The sequence below is a fragment of the Hippocampus zosterae genome, chromosome 20, assembly GCF_025434085.1.
Source record: "Hippocampus zosterae strain Florida chromosome 20, ASM2543408v3, whole genome shotgun sequence".
Classification (NCBI taxonomy): Eukaryota; Metazoa; Chordata; class Actinopteri; order Syngnathiformes; family Syngnathidae; genus Hippocampus; species Hippocampus zosterae.
Genome location: NC_067470.1, coordinates 841,418 through 855,700, shown reverse-complemented (window position 1 = coordinate 855,700; position 14,283 = coordinate 841,418). Strand labels below are relative to the sequence as shown.

Below are 14,283 nucleotides of genomic sequence, written 5' to 3'. Positions count from 1 at the left end.
AGGTAAGGAGGACCAAAACCTGGCCACGTATCACGTGGCAACGCTGCACTCCTGCTCACGTGCAAAGTTGACTGTTGGATTAGAATGGCATCGCTAACATGTCAAAGAAATGAAAAAAAAAAACACCTCAGCATTTTAGAGCAAGTCCCACGCATGATGCGACCGCACTGAAAAAAAAAACAGTGAGTGGAATGGCCTCCATTTTATTGAGTTGAGCGGTTGCACAAAATAAAATCATCTGGATCCATCCCGATTTGCAATGGGAGACAGGTCTGGACTGCTGCCAGGTCAGTCATTTTGCCAAACGGGTTCTATTTCAGTCCTTTTTTTTAATGTTCGTTTGAACGCAGGTCATCAGGCAATGTCATCAGCATCGGCTTTGAAAATGAACTCGGCTTTCCCAAAAATTTGATGAGCGGATAAGCATTTTGCTTGGCAAATATGACATTTTGTACATTAAGTGGTCGCGTTAGCCACGTGAAAGTCAGACGCACTCTCTGATTTGATGTGTGCAAAAAACAACAACCTGAAAAATCTCGAGCATGTCTCGTCATGTCCAGACTGGGTTCATCCGCTTCTACATGTGAGCTCCCGTGTTTTATTTGGCGCCCGTTTAAAGGAGGACTTTGAAAACAACGCGAGTCATTCGGGAACGCGACAATCCTCAGAAGTCAGGAGTGCGTTTTGGCTCCAGCTCAAGCGAAGCGTAGTATTTCCCGGTCTATTCTTTTATTATTTGGAAAGTAGAATAACTTGGAAGTCACAGATGAGGTCGTTCGATAGAAAGGTACATAGCTTTGGAGCCTCCACTCTATTTCTACAGCACGGCACGCTAAAGCGGAAGCTTTTTGAAACATGGGAAATCGAAACCCGCTGTCCATTGGTCGCAAAGAAATGAAGAGTGCGCAAGGGCCAACGCAAACAACAGAGGAATGCGCGGCATCAATCCGACCTGCTCCTCTTTGCGCTCCCCACTTGACGGCCCTCGGCCGCAACCGCGAGCGATGGACGCTAGCCCGTCGCCGGCGCTATCGGTCGGCACGCCCGTTCCCACTCGTCATCATCTCGCTTTGCGCTCTTGCTCAGACAACAGCGAGTTGTTGAGGCCGATGACAATGTTGGCAAAGTCGGTGAGTTCCACAAAGTCAGAGGTGATGATGTTGACCCCGCCCGACCCTGGCCTCTGGACCTCCACCCAGGACATGATGGATGGGAGGTTTCTGCTTCAAAGAAAAAAAAGAGGGATTCAATGAGTGCAAATCACGCAGATTTCACAAGGTGAATGAATAAAAAACGGCTGAAAATATCTCCTCCTTCTGCAGTCACCACACACACACACACACACATACACATACAAACCAGGACTGCTGCAAGTCAGACGCCCTTTACTCTCAAATATGCAGTGGGGAGAACAAAACCAGGAAGTCGGTGTGTTTGTCTAAAGGCGATAAAGAATCCCGTTTCCTCTGAGGTGCCAAATTAGAACAGGCGTCCCACCAGAGCATGCATTCATGGTGTCATTCCTTCACCGTGACTCGCTTTTCCGTTAAAACGTCAACACAAGAAGGTGATGAGCTCCAACCCCTTTTCACGAGTCCCTCCGTTCATGGCATCCTCCTTCGCATGAAACGGCTTACCTTTCGACCAAGTAATTCCGTAGCCCCCAAAGCAGACCCCTGGCCACAGTGTTGACCCGGGGCGTGAGGATGGCCTGGGACACATGGAACGACCCCTGCTTGGCTCTTTGCTTCAGGGTGCTTTCCAGGAACTAGGCGAGAAACGCTTTGTTGGATACAAGCCCGAGCAAATTCACATTCGCAAAGATGCTTTTTCTGCTCGTTCAAAGTAGACGGCCGCCCCGCGCTGACTCTCGAGGCTGCTCGAGGTTTCTTCCCAACAAGGAGTTTTTCCTTGCCTCTGTCGCCCAGTGCTTGCGCACGTGGGGGTGGGAGGGGGGCGGGGGGGTCACTTGGTCTTTTAACAAGTAAGGAGCGCGGTCCTCATGGGCAAAGTGCCCTGCGAGAAGCCCCTTCTTGCGATTTGGAGCCACAGAAATGAGATTCAAGAGGAAACGTTTGCCAAAGACAAACAAACACGAGTCACTCGTGAGTCGCGGCCTGCACCACAAAAGGAGATTTTGCAAACTGGAATGCCAAACCTATTCACGTGTGAAAACTGAGCAATCTTTGGTGCGCGTGTGTACACGCACACACAACACATTCTTACCGATACGTAAAAAGTGATGTCATTTGAAAATTCATCCTGAAATGTTGTCTTCATCCAATGTTGATTTCAGATGCAGAATCCTATTTGACACTCGTAAGCACTTACCCGAATGAGCTTGCCGGGTTCCGTGGTGTTTGCCCACGGCGCCGGGATCTTGTCGCCGGGCCACATGACGGGGACGCCCTGGGCTGACGGATGATGGTAGAAAACGATGACCTGCGGGAGGGAGGTCGGGGGGGGGGGGGGCATGTTTTAAGCTTAGGGGACGTCCAAGCAAAAGTCGAGCGCAAAGTGCGCCTGAACTCGGATTTTCTTTCTCAGAATCTGAAAACGCTCTGGCTCCACAAGGTGCAAAAATATCGATCTTGTTTTTAAAATCAGCCAATGCTTCGTATTTGTACGAGGCTCTTCTTCAGGGATGACCTGCAATGAACCGACGCATGGAAACTGCGACCAGAGGAGAAATATCCAGGGCAGACTGGATGATAAAATACGTGCTAATGGGATGACAACAGCCTGCTGCAGGGGATTAGCTGTCCGCAGGTGACACACTTGGACATGGGGGGTGGGGGGGGGGGCAAAGGAAGAAGTGTTCCTTCAACCAATCATTTTTCAAATTAGAAAAAGTCGTGACAGCTGAAGCGTATCTACATGTGGCAAAGTGACAAACACACACACACACACACACACACACACACACACGCATGCGCGCCAGTGTGTGAAACTTTGTCCACGCCACCTAATGTTCGAGGAAGCGGTAAACGTGCTAAAGTCGCGACGTCTTGAGGGCCTGACCTGGTATTTGTTTTTCCAGAGGTAGTCCAGAGTGACGGTCTCCACTTGGCAGTCCTTACAGAGCTTACCGCCAAACACTTCCTGCAGCATTTTGATGAGGTATTCGTGGTGGGCCGAGCCCATGGCGTAGTAGTGGTTGAAGTCCAAGAAGATAACCTGTTTCCAACATCAATGAGTTCACCTGTCGGGGGCGCCGCGAATCACGAGGATACTTTTTTTTTGGGAAGCCGGCAAACGTCACCTCTTTCCTGTGCCGGCACAAGAAGGAGTTGATTTCAATGAGGCCGTCTCTCACCTGGTAGAGCAGAGGAGAACATTCCATGACGCAACTCACACAGCACAATAAGAATAACAATGAAAAAAGGTCATGTGACATCAGCTGGAAGCAAACGGAGCTTTCTAAATGGAAAAGCACAAGTTCAGCATCCATCTTCTGATCACCTTGTGTCCAAACAGACCGTGGATGAAGAAAATCTCAAGCCCCGGCTGGCCCGGCTTTGAGGAGACCCTGAGATCAAAGTAGCGGATGCCCGCGTCCAGTTGCTCCTTAAACGTCAGGTTCTGTGGAAATACGGCAGAGCGTGAAACGAGGGCGCTCCCTCTCCCCCAAAACGAAGGAATGCGTAGGTAGCGACCTGCGTCATGGACCACTTCACCATCACCTTCTTGGCTAGAACGCTAAACATGGTAGCCAGGTACTTGACGTAGATCTTTTGATCGGGACCGACGGGAGCATGCGCATCGACCCAGTAGGTGAAGGAGTCGTGAGAGCCTGGACGAGAGAAAACCGGTATTTCGGTTCGCTTCTTGAGTGACGGGAAGGGGGAGACATTTTGGTGCAAGCGAACCTCACGTTTTTGGCGAGCGAATGACATGCGCGCATCTGTGAATGGCTCACCTGGAACGGCGAGATGATTGAGTGGCACCAGCCAAAGTTTGGGGGGCAGCGAGCCCATCCAGTCGGCGTTGGCGTTCCCGATCCCAGCAGGTCGAGTCCTCATGCCTGCCCGGTCACCCCAAAACAAGAAAGCCCCCTTCAGGAAAGCGCTCTGCGGTGGAGGTGCGAAGTATGGAACGCGTCCCGCGCGGCCCTCGGCAGTTGAACGGGACTCCAGAACATCTTGCAAACGTGGGCGCCGATATTGCCTTGCTCCTGACCGCACACTGGAGCAAGTTGCGCTTTTGTCGGACCGTGCGCTAACCACCCGAGTAATCTTCTTAGGAAGACATTGCGCTCATTATCCCCTGACACCCAGCTGTCTCCTATCCCACGTCGTAGAGACCACCCCGAGGCGGGACAACTCGTGCGCCTGGAGAGTTGACAGTCTCGCTTTCTTTCTTTCTTTCTTTGCATGGTGTCATTAAATTGCCCACAAGAGCGTTTCGGTGTTCAACCGCATTCTTTTATTTTAGCCCCGGCGCGCGATAAATTTAAAAAAAAAAAAAAATGAAGTGGTCAAAGAGCCTGGATGATACGACGTCGCCCTCTGGTGGTCAAGAGTACTCACTGCCAACACTCGTTTTCTTGTGGACAATTTTTTTGGTCAAACTTTGACATTTGTCACTTGTCGGTAAACCGAATGTCAAAACAAAATGGCGCATGAGATGGCTACAAATATAATTATGCGGTCATGCCACGGAATATTGTCAAAACTACAAGTCCCACTGCGCATTGCGTTGTTACGCCGGAGGTAGAAACCGGCGTCGCATTCGTGTGTGCGTTACCATGGACACCACACACACGCCCACACGATGTCACGCGCGCGCACGCACATATACTCCACACACACACACACACACACACACACGCACACGCACAAAGGTCTTATCGCAAGTGCTAGACGCACCGTGAATTGTATGGAAAGAAAGCAGCAGGAGCAGACAGCAAGCAGGAAATTAAAACGGTGAGTTTAGTTTGTGGCAGGTGCACCGCCACCAATTCCTTATTTTCCTCTTCTACACTTCAATGGAGTTTTAAGGTCATCTTAGAAGCAGTTTAGTTGAGGTGAACGCCTGCGGGTGAAGGTTTTGGTTTCATCTGCGACCTTGTGGAAGTACAGTAAGTTTGTTCCGTTGAGTTTTGTCTCATGTCGGAATTGGCCGCCGTCGCTTTTCCATGTGCGTTGTTCAATTGTCCGATTGACCTTGATTAGCTCTCCTTTCATGTCACGGAACAGGGCTGCATCTTAATTCCCTTGAAATCCGCCTAACAACGGGTTGCCATATGGGAGCGCCGAGCGCAGGCCATCTGTCCTCTGGCCGCCCTTCCCGCTTAGTCACAACAACAGTCTCGCGTGAAAAAATACGCGGTATTGGTATATGAGCAGAGTTGCGGTTTGGTGAGGAAATAAATCACTTGTAGGAATAAGTCATCACGGCGCCGTGTCAATGTTTGCATTTCTGCGTGCCCCGAGATTTGGACTCATCCAAATTGTGGCCTTTTCCCCCCCACCTAACGCGATTTATTACCACAAGATTTTTAAAAAATCTTCTTGCAGGCCTTAGATGACGGCTTTATGCCATTGACTCGTAATCTTACAACTCCTTCCCTACCATTAGTGAAGTGCAAGACTTTCTTAGCTCAATTCACGTTGAGACTAAATATCCTTTCACAGTTAGAACTTGTTCCTTTCGAAATTGATGAAACTCATGAACATTGCAGTCGCGGTTTAGCACCGGAACAGTCGAAAAGAGTGAAATGCTGGAAGCATGGCCCCGATGTCACGTCCTATTTCCATCCCCGTCGGCCTAATCTGCTGAGAGCTGGCCACGTCATCTGCTTTAGGTGCGCATGTCCTGGTGTGACATATTCCGCACCGTTGTCACTGAGACGAACCAAAGAGGCAGTCTTTGCAACTTTCTACAACAAAAACAAGTCAAATTGTGTGATTTTACTCTTGAATAGTTGTTGAGAACTCTATTTCTGATCCGTCCGTACAGGTTTGCTAGCCGTCCCTCGAGATGACCTTTGAACCACAAGAATCACAACGCCTTGCCTCATTTAAAGAAATTCCCTGGAAAAGTACACATAGGTGAACTCTCCTGGAAGAAGAAGCGAAGAAAGGAAAAACACACACACACCTACACACACACAGCCGATGAAACCATCTTGAGAAAGGATGAACCGCTACACCACCTTAAAGCAGCTGGGTGACGGCACTTACGGCAGCGTGCTGATGGGGAGAAGCAACGAATCTGGAGAACTTGTTGCGATTAAAAGGTAAGGCTGACGATAAGTTTCGTACAAGATGTAGCTTTCGCTCACCACCATTAACGTGTACAACTCCAAAGAAATTTTGAGGGGAGGGTCAAAACAAACGATTTTGAGATCGAGTCGTTGCAAAAGTGTGCACACCCTTCCTTTTCCCATTGTTATTACATTCTATGCCGAGGAATTTTTTTTTTTTAATCGGAGCATTCAATCCTGCAGGTACGTCTTGAATGTATTTTTAAATTTTTATTCACGTTGTAGGGTAAATGAGGCTCATAAAACGGCCGACACTGAATGGGTTAAAGATGCGACTGTGTTAGAAACAAAAAAAAAATGAAGCGGTCACATTTAAATCGATGCGTGATGGGATTCGGCACCGAGCGGCCACCGCTTAAAACGTGTCCCTTTAACTGCACATAAAGTTGAGCATTGCCGGAAGGCTTTTCCCCGACTCTCTTTGTCTCAAGTGATTTCAACCCATCACCCAGGGTAACAATAACGCTTGTCCATTCTTTGTTTCAACGAGTGGTACGGCTGCAGGGGTTCAATAATACATGAGCTACCCAACGGCGTGTCCACGGCTTGATTGTTTGGTTACCATGTAAGTCAATACATTTATCGTGGTGAAAGGGAGAGAAAGTAGATGGACGGGGCTGGGGTTGGGGGGGTGTCAGGTGGCTAACCCGGTGGAAAAGGAAGTCTGAAAACGCCAGGCACCCATCACCGACGTACTCTGCAAGAAGCATGAGGTGATGATGCTCTTTTGCGCGAACGGGAGGTGTTTCCGTGCAAAGACGGGTGCCAGACACGGCCTCGGCTCCACATTGAATTTGGCCTGAATTTTGAACGCCACCGTCAGACCATGAAATCGGATGCGGTTCCAATATTCCTTGAGCTATACGAGAGGACCAAAATATACATCACACCTCACACTTGCTGCGATGTACTGTCCAACCTTAACACCAAAGACATTGTTCTGAGCCTATTATTGAACGCATCATTCCATTTTTTTTTTTTACAGAATGAAAAGGAAGTTTTATTCGTGGGAGGAATGTATGAACCTAAGAGAGGTGAAGGTAAGGTTGCTTTTAAATTTGGCCTAATCCGCCAGTTTTTCATCTCCTACCAACACATCCGACATTATTGATTGTTATTTCTCTTTCAGCGTTATTTGTCAGGGAAAAAAATAAAAAAAGCGCAAATAGGAAATGCATTCCGATTTGACGGATGGCCGAGTGCTAACACTCAGCCTTTAACCTGGGTGCCCGACTATCAATAACTACGATGAAGAACAGTCCGATACGACATATACGTGACATTAGAAACACTGCTTTTCATTTGCCAGTCGCTGAAGAAGCTGAACCATGCCAATGTGGTCAAGTTAAAGGAAGTCATCAGGGAGAATGATCATCTGTACTTTGTTTTTGAATACATGAAGGAGAACCTCTATCAGCTCATGAAGGACAGGTAAGGAAATAGACAAGCGCAAACGGCGGGAGGGACGCACGGTGCATTCTCACCACGATGGCTCTAATTTGGCCGCACGTGATCGCCACGTTTGAATTGTACGATTCCAGACTAAGCGTAGTCCACGAGCGGCCTGACTCACTGGGATTCTTTCCATTTTTCTGTTTACAGAAGGAAATTATTCCCCGAATCAGTGATAAGAAACATAAGCTTTCAGATATTACAAGGCCTGTCATTTATTCACAAACATGGTAGGTGCGTTGCGGTCCCGTCCCGACTTGCGCATGAGTGGCCTCACGCTGCAAGATTCCCCCTTGCTGAATAAATGGGCAATCCATGCATAGAATTTGGACTTTCACACCGCTTGAAACCGTTTCGAAATTGAATCAATGGGTGGAATCTTGCGGTTGATGAAGTCACCGCCGCCGCTTGGATTGCCATGCCCTCTTTCCTATTTCAACTAAGCTAGTCGGTGGGTCCTTTTGACAGACTAGCAGCAATAACATAAACAACAATACAAGTGTACAAACAGTACGTTCTGGCTGGTGTTTCCGCATATCTAGTTTGCATGTCCCTTTCTTGACGCTGGACTCTGTTTCATGTCTTGTTTTTCTTCCTTTTTCTGTCTTTGGCCTCGTGTTAGAGAGAATAAGATGTTCTCAGAGAATGAACTTAGGAACATCATGTTTCAAGTGTTAGCTGGCTTGGCTTTTGTACATAAGCATGGTGAGTAGCCCTACTCTTTTGTTCAACAACTTGGCTTAGGATCTACGGGCAGTGGAACATCCAAAGTTGAGCGCCCCAAGACATTTCTGAAATCCTACCACAAGTTTCTGGGGGAAAAAAAAAATCAAATCAAATAGAACAAACAAACCTTTCCATTCACACCAACCAGAGGGAGCAAATCTGAGCCATACAACGAATTCAATCAAATCTTTTGACCCCAATGACTTTCACCGAGCAGATGCTTCCTTCTGTGCTTCTTCCAATTGTCTTCAAAGTGTACCGTTTGAATTTCATGACGGCCTTTCAACTCGGATTCATCTTGAGGTTGTTGAGGTTGAAAGTGTTAACGGGCAACACCGTTAACACTTTCGAGTTGATCGAGCTTGGTGGAAAGATTTGAGACTGTGGCTGACTTTCGAGGTTCCACTTCGGGAAATGGCAAATGTGTCCGTCATGTGTTTTTGGAACTGTTTACGCTTTCAAGCAAGAAAGGGCTGCGCAAAACAAAGAGCAATTTACAGCCGCGCTTAGCTTTCACATAGTCCGACGCGTGGATCGGTAGCTCAGACGTTTGTTTTTGTTTTTTCTTTGCTCGTGTCAGTACCTGCCACACGTTTGGCTACGATTACAGAATGTCAAATGTCCATTCCAGGTTTCTTCCACCGAGACATGAAGCCAGAAAATCTCTTGTGCATGGGCCCAGAGCTGGTGAAAATAGCAGATTTTGGACTGGCTCGGGAGATCCGCTCCAAGCCTCCCTATACGGACTACGTGTCGACAAGATGGTGAGAGCTCCCGCTCGTTGTCAATCAGTGCTCCTCTCTTGTTTTTTTTATTTTTATCGGAGACGGTTTTCCCCCGCCTAGGTACCGAGCGCCGGAGGTTCTGCTCAGGTCGTCTACTTACAGCTCTCCGGTTGACTTGTGGGCTGTAGGATGCATCATGGCGGAACTCTACACGCTCAGGCCTCTTTTCCCGGGGAACAGTGAAGTGGACGAGATTTTCAAGATCTGCCAAGTCCTCGGCACTGTCAAGAAGGTGAGACAAACGCAAATTTGGCAAGCCGCACAGACCGATGACAGTCCCTTAGCCAATCAAAATGCTAAAAAGCCGTGAAAGGTGAAACATGTGATAGCGAGGCTTCACTTGGCAATTAGAAACAATGGGCAGTGACTAATTCCTACTCAATGCTTAAGTGACATGTGCGTACCGCAAAGTCAGTCCGGAGTGGCTCAGGCCAGCAACTTGAACCCGATAACCATGGAGCAAGATGGCCAAACGGACCGCAAGGCACTTGATTGTCTTTTTCTTTAGCTGGATTGGCCCGAGGGCTACAAACTGGCTTCAGCCATGAACTTTCGCTTCCCTCAATGTGTGCCGACGCCACTGAAGACGCTCGTTCCCAATGCTAGCAGAGAGGCCATTAGCCTGATGAAGGACCTGCTGCAGTGGGATCCCAAAAAACGACCCACCGCTGTCCAGGTAAACGCACCGGCATCCCAAAAGCACACCTTCCCGTCGAGGCTCAGGATGACATTTGGTCACGCGAGCGCGATTGCGCCAACGGCCTCGCCGCAATCCGGATCTGCGTCCTCTCCGGCCAGGCTCTGCGATACCCGTATTTCCAGCTCGGACAGGTCTCGGGTCCTCGTCCTCACAGCCAAGAGGCCAAGACGATCCAGGCCCGGCAAGTAATTCAGAAGCCGGCCCCAGAGATGGACCCCGAGCTGTCCCGTTCGGGGGCCAAAGCTACCCAGCAGCCTCTGCAGCAAATCTGCCGGGCTCAAGCTGTGAGTAAACCCGGCGGCATCGCCCACGCAACGAGTCGCTTTCAACTCGAACGAAAAACCACCCTGAAAAAATGCATTCACCCCCGGAACGCTCCCTTTGACTCTCTCACTGAAGATGCACACCTCCTTGTCTTCAGAAAGAAGCATCGGTGGCCAATGAAAACAAGCTCGGTCCGGGCGGAGCAGGCGCGGCCAAGAACGGAAGACGCCGCTGGGGCCAGGCGGCCGTCAAGACATCAGACGGCTCGGATGATCCCGAGCCGTCGGGCGCGGTCGCTTTTCATTCCGAGAAGCCCAGTTTGGGCAACTCGGAGGAGGAGAGGAACTCAAATCAACTTTGGCCGCGGTATGCGCCATCGAGCTTCATCACAGATCGGAGAGCTACGATGGATCTGGCAGGAATGATCCATCTGCAATTTTCTTTTTTTGGAATGGCGCAGGGCCAGGGACCATCATCAGCCTCTGTATTCCTTCAGGACAATTACAAAACTACCTCACAACGTTACGCTTGGTCCAGTGGAGCCCAATCACGCAGGATCTGCGGCGCGCCAGCATTACCTCAGCCAATCCAGATACCTGCCTGGTAAGACTGCCTATCACGCTGCGCTCTCGTGTGGCATTGTACTCCATCGCAGACGTTTCTTTTCCCAGGTTTGATCGGCAAGACTCGGCCAACGGCAGGAGAAAAGGCGCAGAGCGGCGTGACGTTACGGGACTTGTGGGAGAACTCTTCCGACGCCGTCAACAAGGCACTTGTTCCCATCCGAGCGGGATTGGCCGTCAACAGAGCCAACCCAGGTGAGAAGTCATCGTGACGGACTTTGTTTTTATTCGGGGTCTTCCAGATCAACTCCGTCGTTCAGCCAGCTTCTCGGCTTGGTGTCATGGACAGCCCCCCCTTGTTTTCCGCCTTCTTTTGAAGGGAACTTTGTGACCACCAAGTATAACCTGTCCGCCGCTTACATCCCCTCGCTACAAAAGAAAGAGGTGGGCGCCGTGGGACAGAGGATCCAGCTAGCTCCTTTAGCGGGCCGTCACACAGGTAAACACTCGTCTGTCTTTCGGGCGACTTTGGCCCACGGACTAAAGATGGGCTTGCACTCTTTCCCCTCATCCGTCTTTCTTCCAGTCAATCCTTCCTCCTCTCCCGACATTAAAAAAGACCGAGCAAAATGTTCAAAACCAAAGTCCATCTCCTCTTTAAGTGAAACGAATGAAGGTATTGTGGTTTTGGCAACAGCTCGTCCCGCGATTCCGTTTGGACGACCTCCGAGGCGCTGAAACACCGATTGGTTTCTTGTTTCAGATTACGAGGCTTGGAAGACGAGGACAGACAGAAATCAGGCGCTGAAAGGGAGCAACTACTCTGCTCTGGGGAAGACTTCGGGGAACCGCATGACCAGAGCTCCCGCCGTCCAGCCGGTCCACGGCAGGGTGGACTGGACTTCCAAGTATGGTGGAAATCGGTAGTTGGTCTTCCGCTGGTTGTCGGCCAAATTGCTGAAAAATAAGCAGTCGGAAGAAGCTCGAATGCAACCCCGCCCCTCCCCCAAATGGCCGGCAAGAGCCAATTGTCCAACCTATGTATGAGGTTTTATACGTAACTTCTAGCACGGCGCCATTTCATATGCTGGATTTATGTATGAGCTATTTTGAGGGCTGTACGGATGTCTGGACTCATGGCCGACTGGACAGATTGACGCTTCTCCTGCTGACATTGCCTCTGCGTTTATTCACCTCTGGAACCTGCCGGCACGAGTCCGTACCGTCATGGATTACGCTGCAGGAATCAAGACGATGGATATTATTCTTCTTTTTGTATTTGTTTTTATACAAATCAGTGGATAAAGGCAAACTAGTGATGATAAAAAATAAAAAGCACATGAAATATCTCGACGGACTTTTTTATTTCAAGCTCTTTATACAAAATGATCTTGACATACAATATAATTTGTACTCCAGTCAATAAAGCATCGGCTTGAATTTAAGATTTTGATGTCAACCGATGCAATTGTCAAGGATTACACTTTGGCCATCAGGACTGCTGAGGTTTGTTCAGCAACACCATGCCGAGTTTCCCCACCATCAGCAGACTTGGAACGCAAGGGAAAAATGGGATTATTTTTGACAGCGTGCCAATGGAATAGCGCGGGCAGTGGCGCAAGCTACCTCGCACCCGCCATTAGGCCGGCAGGCATGAACTTCCTGGAGCCGTAGAACCTTTTTCCCATGACACCCGTCAGCGCGCCCGATGTAACTGGAAGACACCGCGGTCCATTCAAAATGGCAACTTGTGAAAAAGGAAAACGCATCATCGTACAGAATCGTTACCGAGAGACAGCCAAATGTTGGCGGGGTCATTGGAGATCTGATAGGCGCCCGCGCCTGCGAGACCCCCAAAGAGAAGCCCGGCAGCCAGGGAAGGAACACTGCCTGAAAGGAGCCACAATCAAGAGCTCATCGCCTGCATTCGGGATGCGGACATGGCGGATGACTCAAGTCAGCGCATCAGCAGCGCTTACCTGCTTTCACGTAGCCGACGACTCCCCCCGACGCCACCAGGGCTGCGTATCCATAGCCCACCCAATCCACAGACATGTTTGACACCTGCCAAGGCCAGTGCTCTCATAATTCGTCTCAATGGCATTTAAAATTGCGGCAAAACAACAAGCGCAACAATAAACTTCAACATCAGAGAATAAAATTTGTGCGGGGCAACTCGATTTTGCCAATGCTGACAGTGGGAAAGGTCATGAATAATGCCGACCTATAGTGACGTAGCCCTACAATCAGACTATTACAATTTAGAAACCGAACTACTTGGTACCCGTTGCCAACTTTGGGTTCACGTTCAGTCCAGATGGCGTACATAACACTCGCACAAACGCCATGCACTTAATATCTGATGTAACCATGCGACTAAATATTAAAATCTATGTATGTGTAAACGACATTAAAAGATGTAGCAGGACTATGTTTTAATTTTTCACGCGCCTGCCTGGAGAGATAAGACCAACTGCCACTAAGCGCACACGATTTATACGCATTTACATTCACTCAAATGTAAAAGCAACACGCGTTTCAAAATGATGCGACTTGGCTTCACGCTCGCACGTAGAGAGTCAATGTCATGCAGAAATGTTGAAAAGCAAAATAAAATACAACCTCGCTCGTCTGGTTTGTCCTCTGTCGTTGGCGATACCTCGTTCCCTACCGGAAACTAATTGTTGTGACACAAAGCTTTGGCGAAATGTACGATGGGAAACTGCGTTCTTCATGCTAAACGGTTGCTGGGCATTTTTTTTAAAATGACATTAACCACGTAATATAATTCATTTCAATGTGAAAAAAAAACATTCTTCAAAATATGAAAAATAAATATAAACTCGTTAGATTCTATGTTCTGCTCGTACTCTTAAAGAATCATTCATTTGATATATTTTCAATTACTCTAATCCAAACATCCATTTATTCATGTCGAATTAAGCCCAAAAATTTGTAAATTGATTTTATGTTTGATTTATTTGATCCCACTTTGCAAATGTTTTCACGTTGTTCGTTGCATGGAGTCAAGAAACGGGACAAAATGACAAGTGCGACATGGTGCTTCACTTCACTTTTTGGAGCGTAAACTGTCCATTTATTTTTAAGCAGAAGATGGCGCCAAAGGATCAAAACTAAGTTGCGTTGAGATGCCACCTCAATACTCTTCACTTGTCTGTCGAAGGGGGGCGTTCGAAGACCACAATTTATGCACCTCGGGGTCGCACGCGATGGCTCAATAGCGATTGTTCACCACACGCATATTCCGTGTATTAAAAAGGTAGAAATGTTAGTCAATCTTAGAAAGGCTCCTTTAAAAAAAAATCATTTTATCTGTAAATATAGGTTGACTTTCGAAGTCACACCGGTGCTAACACGACACTATGAGGAATACCTGCAAAAACGGCACCCAAGCCCATCAACAACAAGAGTAAAGTCAGTAAAGAGCGAATCCATAAATACAAAAACGTTGTTTGCATTGCTGCTGTAATCATCATTTGAATATGAATGGATACACAGAGTGCC

At 48.5% G+C, this 14,283-nt stretch overlaps 3 protein-coding genes across 11 annotated transcripts; 1 reads left to right on the top strand and 2 right to left on the bottom strand.

The window, feature by feature from the left end:
- Window positions 1–7: 7 nt before the first annotated feature.
- plcxd2 (phosphatidylinositol-specific phospholipase C, X domain containing 2) lies at window positions 8–4,065 on the bottom strand. Of its 2 annotated transcripts, none has more exons than XM_052054027.1 (8): window positions 3,920–4,065; window positions 3,657–3,793; window positions 3,463–3,582; window positions 3,263–3,316; window positions 3,022–3,177; window positions 2,332–2,442; window positions 1,638–1,768; window positions 8–1,223 (listed from the first exon to the last, which is right to left on the bottom strand). In XM_052054027.1, exons 1-8 carry the CDS (start codon window positions 4,020–4,022, stop codon window positions 1,061–1,063), a joined length of 975 nt encoding a protein of 324 aa, XP_051909987.1. In that variant the 5' UTR covers window positions 4,023–4,065; the 3' UTR covers window positions 8–1,060. The 2 variants fall into 2 exon arrangements, with proteins under 2 accessions (XP_051909987.1, XP_051909989.1); XM_052054029.1 differs by having other exon boundaries at window positions 8–1,220.
- Window positions 4,066–4,795: 730 nt separating this feature from the next.
- Window positions 4,796–12,092, top strand: mak (male germ cell-associated kinase). 8 transcript variants are annotated; one of them, XM_052053994.1, is made up of 15 exons: window positions 4,796–4,925; window positions 5,962–6,241; window positions 7,254–7,308; window positions 7,578–7,699; window positions 8,343–8,425; window positions 9,078–9,210; window positions 9,292–9,463; window positions 9,740–9,907; window positions 10,030–10,215; window positions 10,353–10,561; window positions 10,656–10,798; window positions 10,867–11,013; window positions 11,138–11,257; window positions 11,345–11,434; window positions 11,522–12,092. In XM_052053994.1, exons 2-15 carry the CDS (start codon window positions 6,141–6,143, stop codon window positions 11,683–11,685), a joined length of 1,893 nt encoding a protein of 630 aa, XP_051909954.1. In that variant the 5' UTR covers window positions 4,796–4,925; window positions 5,962–6,140; the 3' UTR covers window positions 11,686–12,092. The 8 variants fall into 8 exon arrangements, with proteins under 8 accessions (XP_051909954.1, XP_051909956.1, XP_051909957.1 ...); XM_052053996.1 differs by lacking the exon at window positions 8,343–8,425 and adding an exon at window positions 7,871–7,950; XM_052053995.1 differs by lacking the exon at window positions 4,796–4,925 and adding an exon at window positions 4,944–5,088 and having other exon boundaries at window positions 5,971–6,241.
- Window positions 12,093–12,107: 15 nt separating this feature from the next.
- On the bottom strand, window positions 12,108–13,478 carry tmem14ca (transmembrane protein 14Ca). The gene is made up of 5 exons (XM_052054052.1): window positions 13,381–13,478; window positions 12,738–12,822; window positions 12,547–12,648; window positions 12,385–12,472; window positions 12,108–12,308 (listed from the first exon to the last, which is right to left on the bottom strand). Exons 2-5 carry the CDS (start codon window positions 12,811–12,813, stop codon window positions 12,251–12,253), a joined length of 324 nt encoding a protein of 107 aa, XP_051910012.1. The 5' UTR covers window positions 12,814–12,822; window positions 13,381–13,478; the 3' UTR covers window positions 12,108–12,250.
- Between the last annotated feature and the right edge of the window lie 805 nt (window positions 13,479–14,283).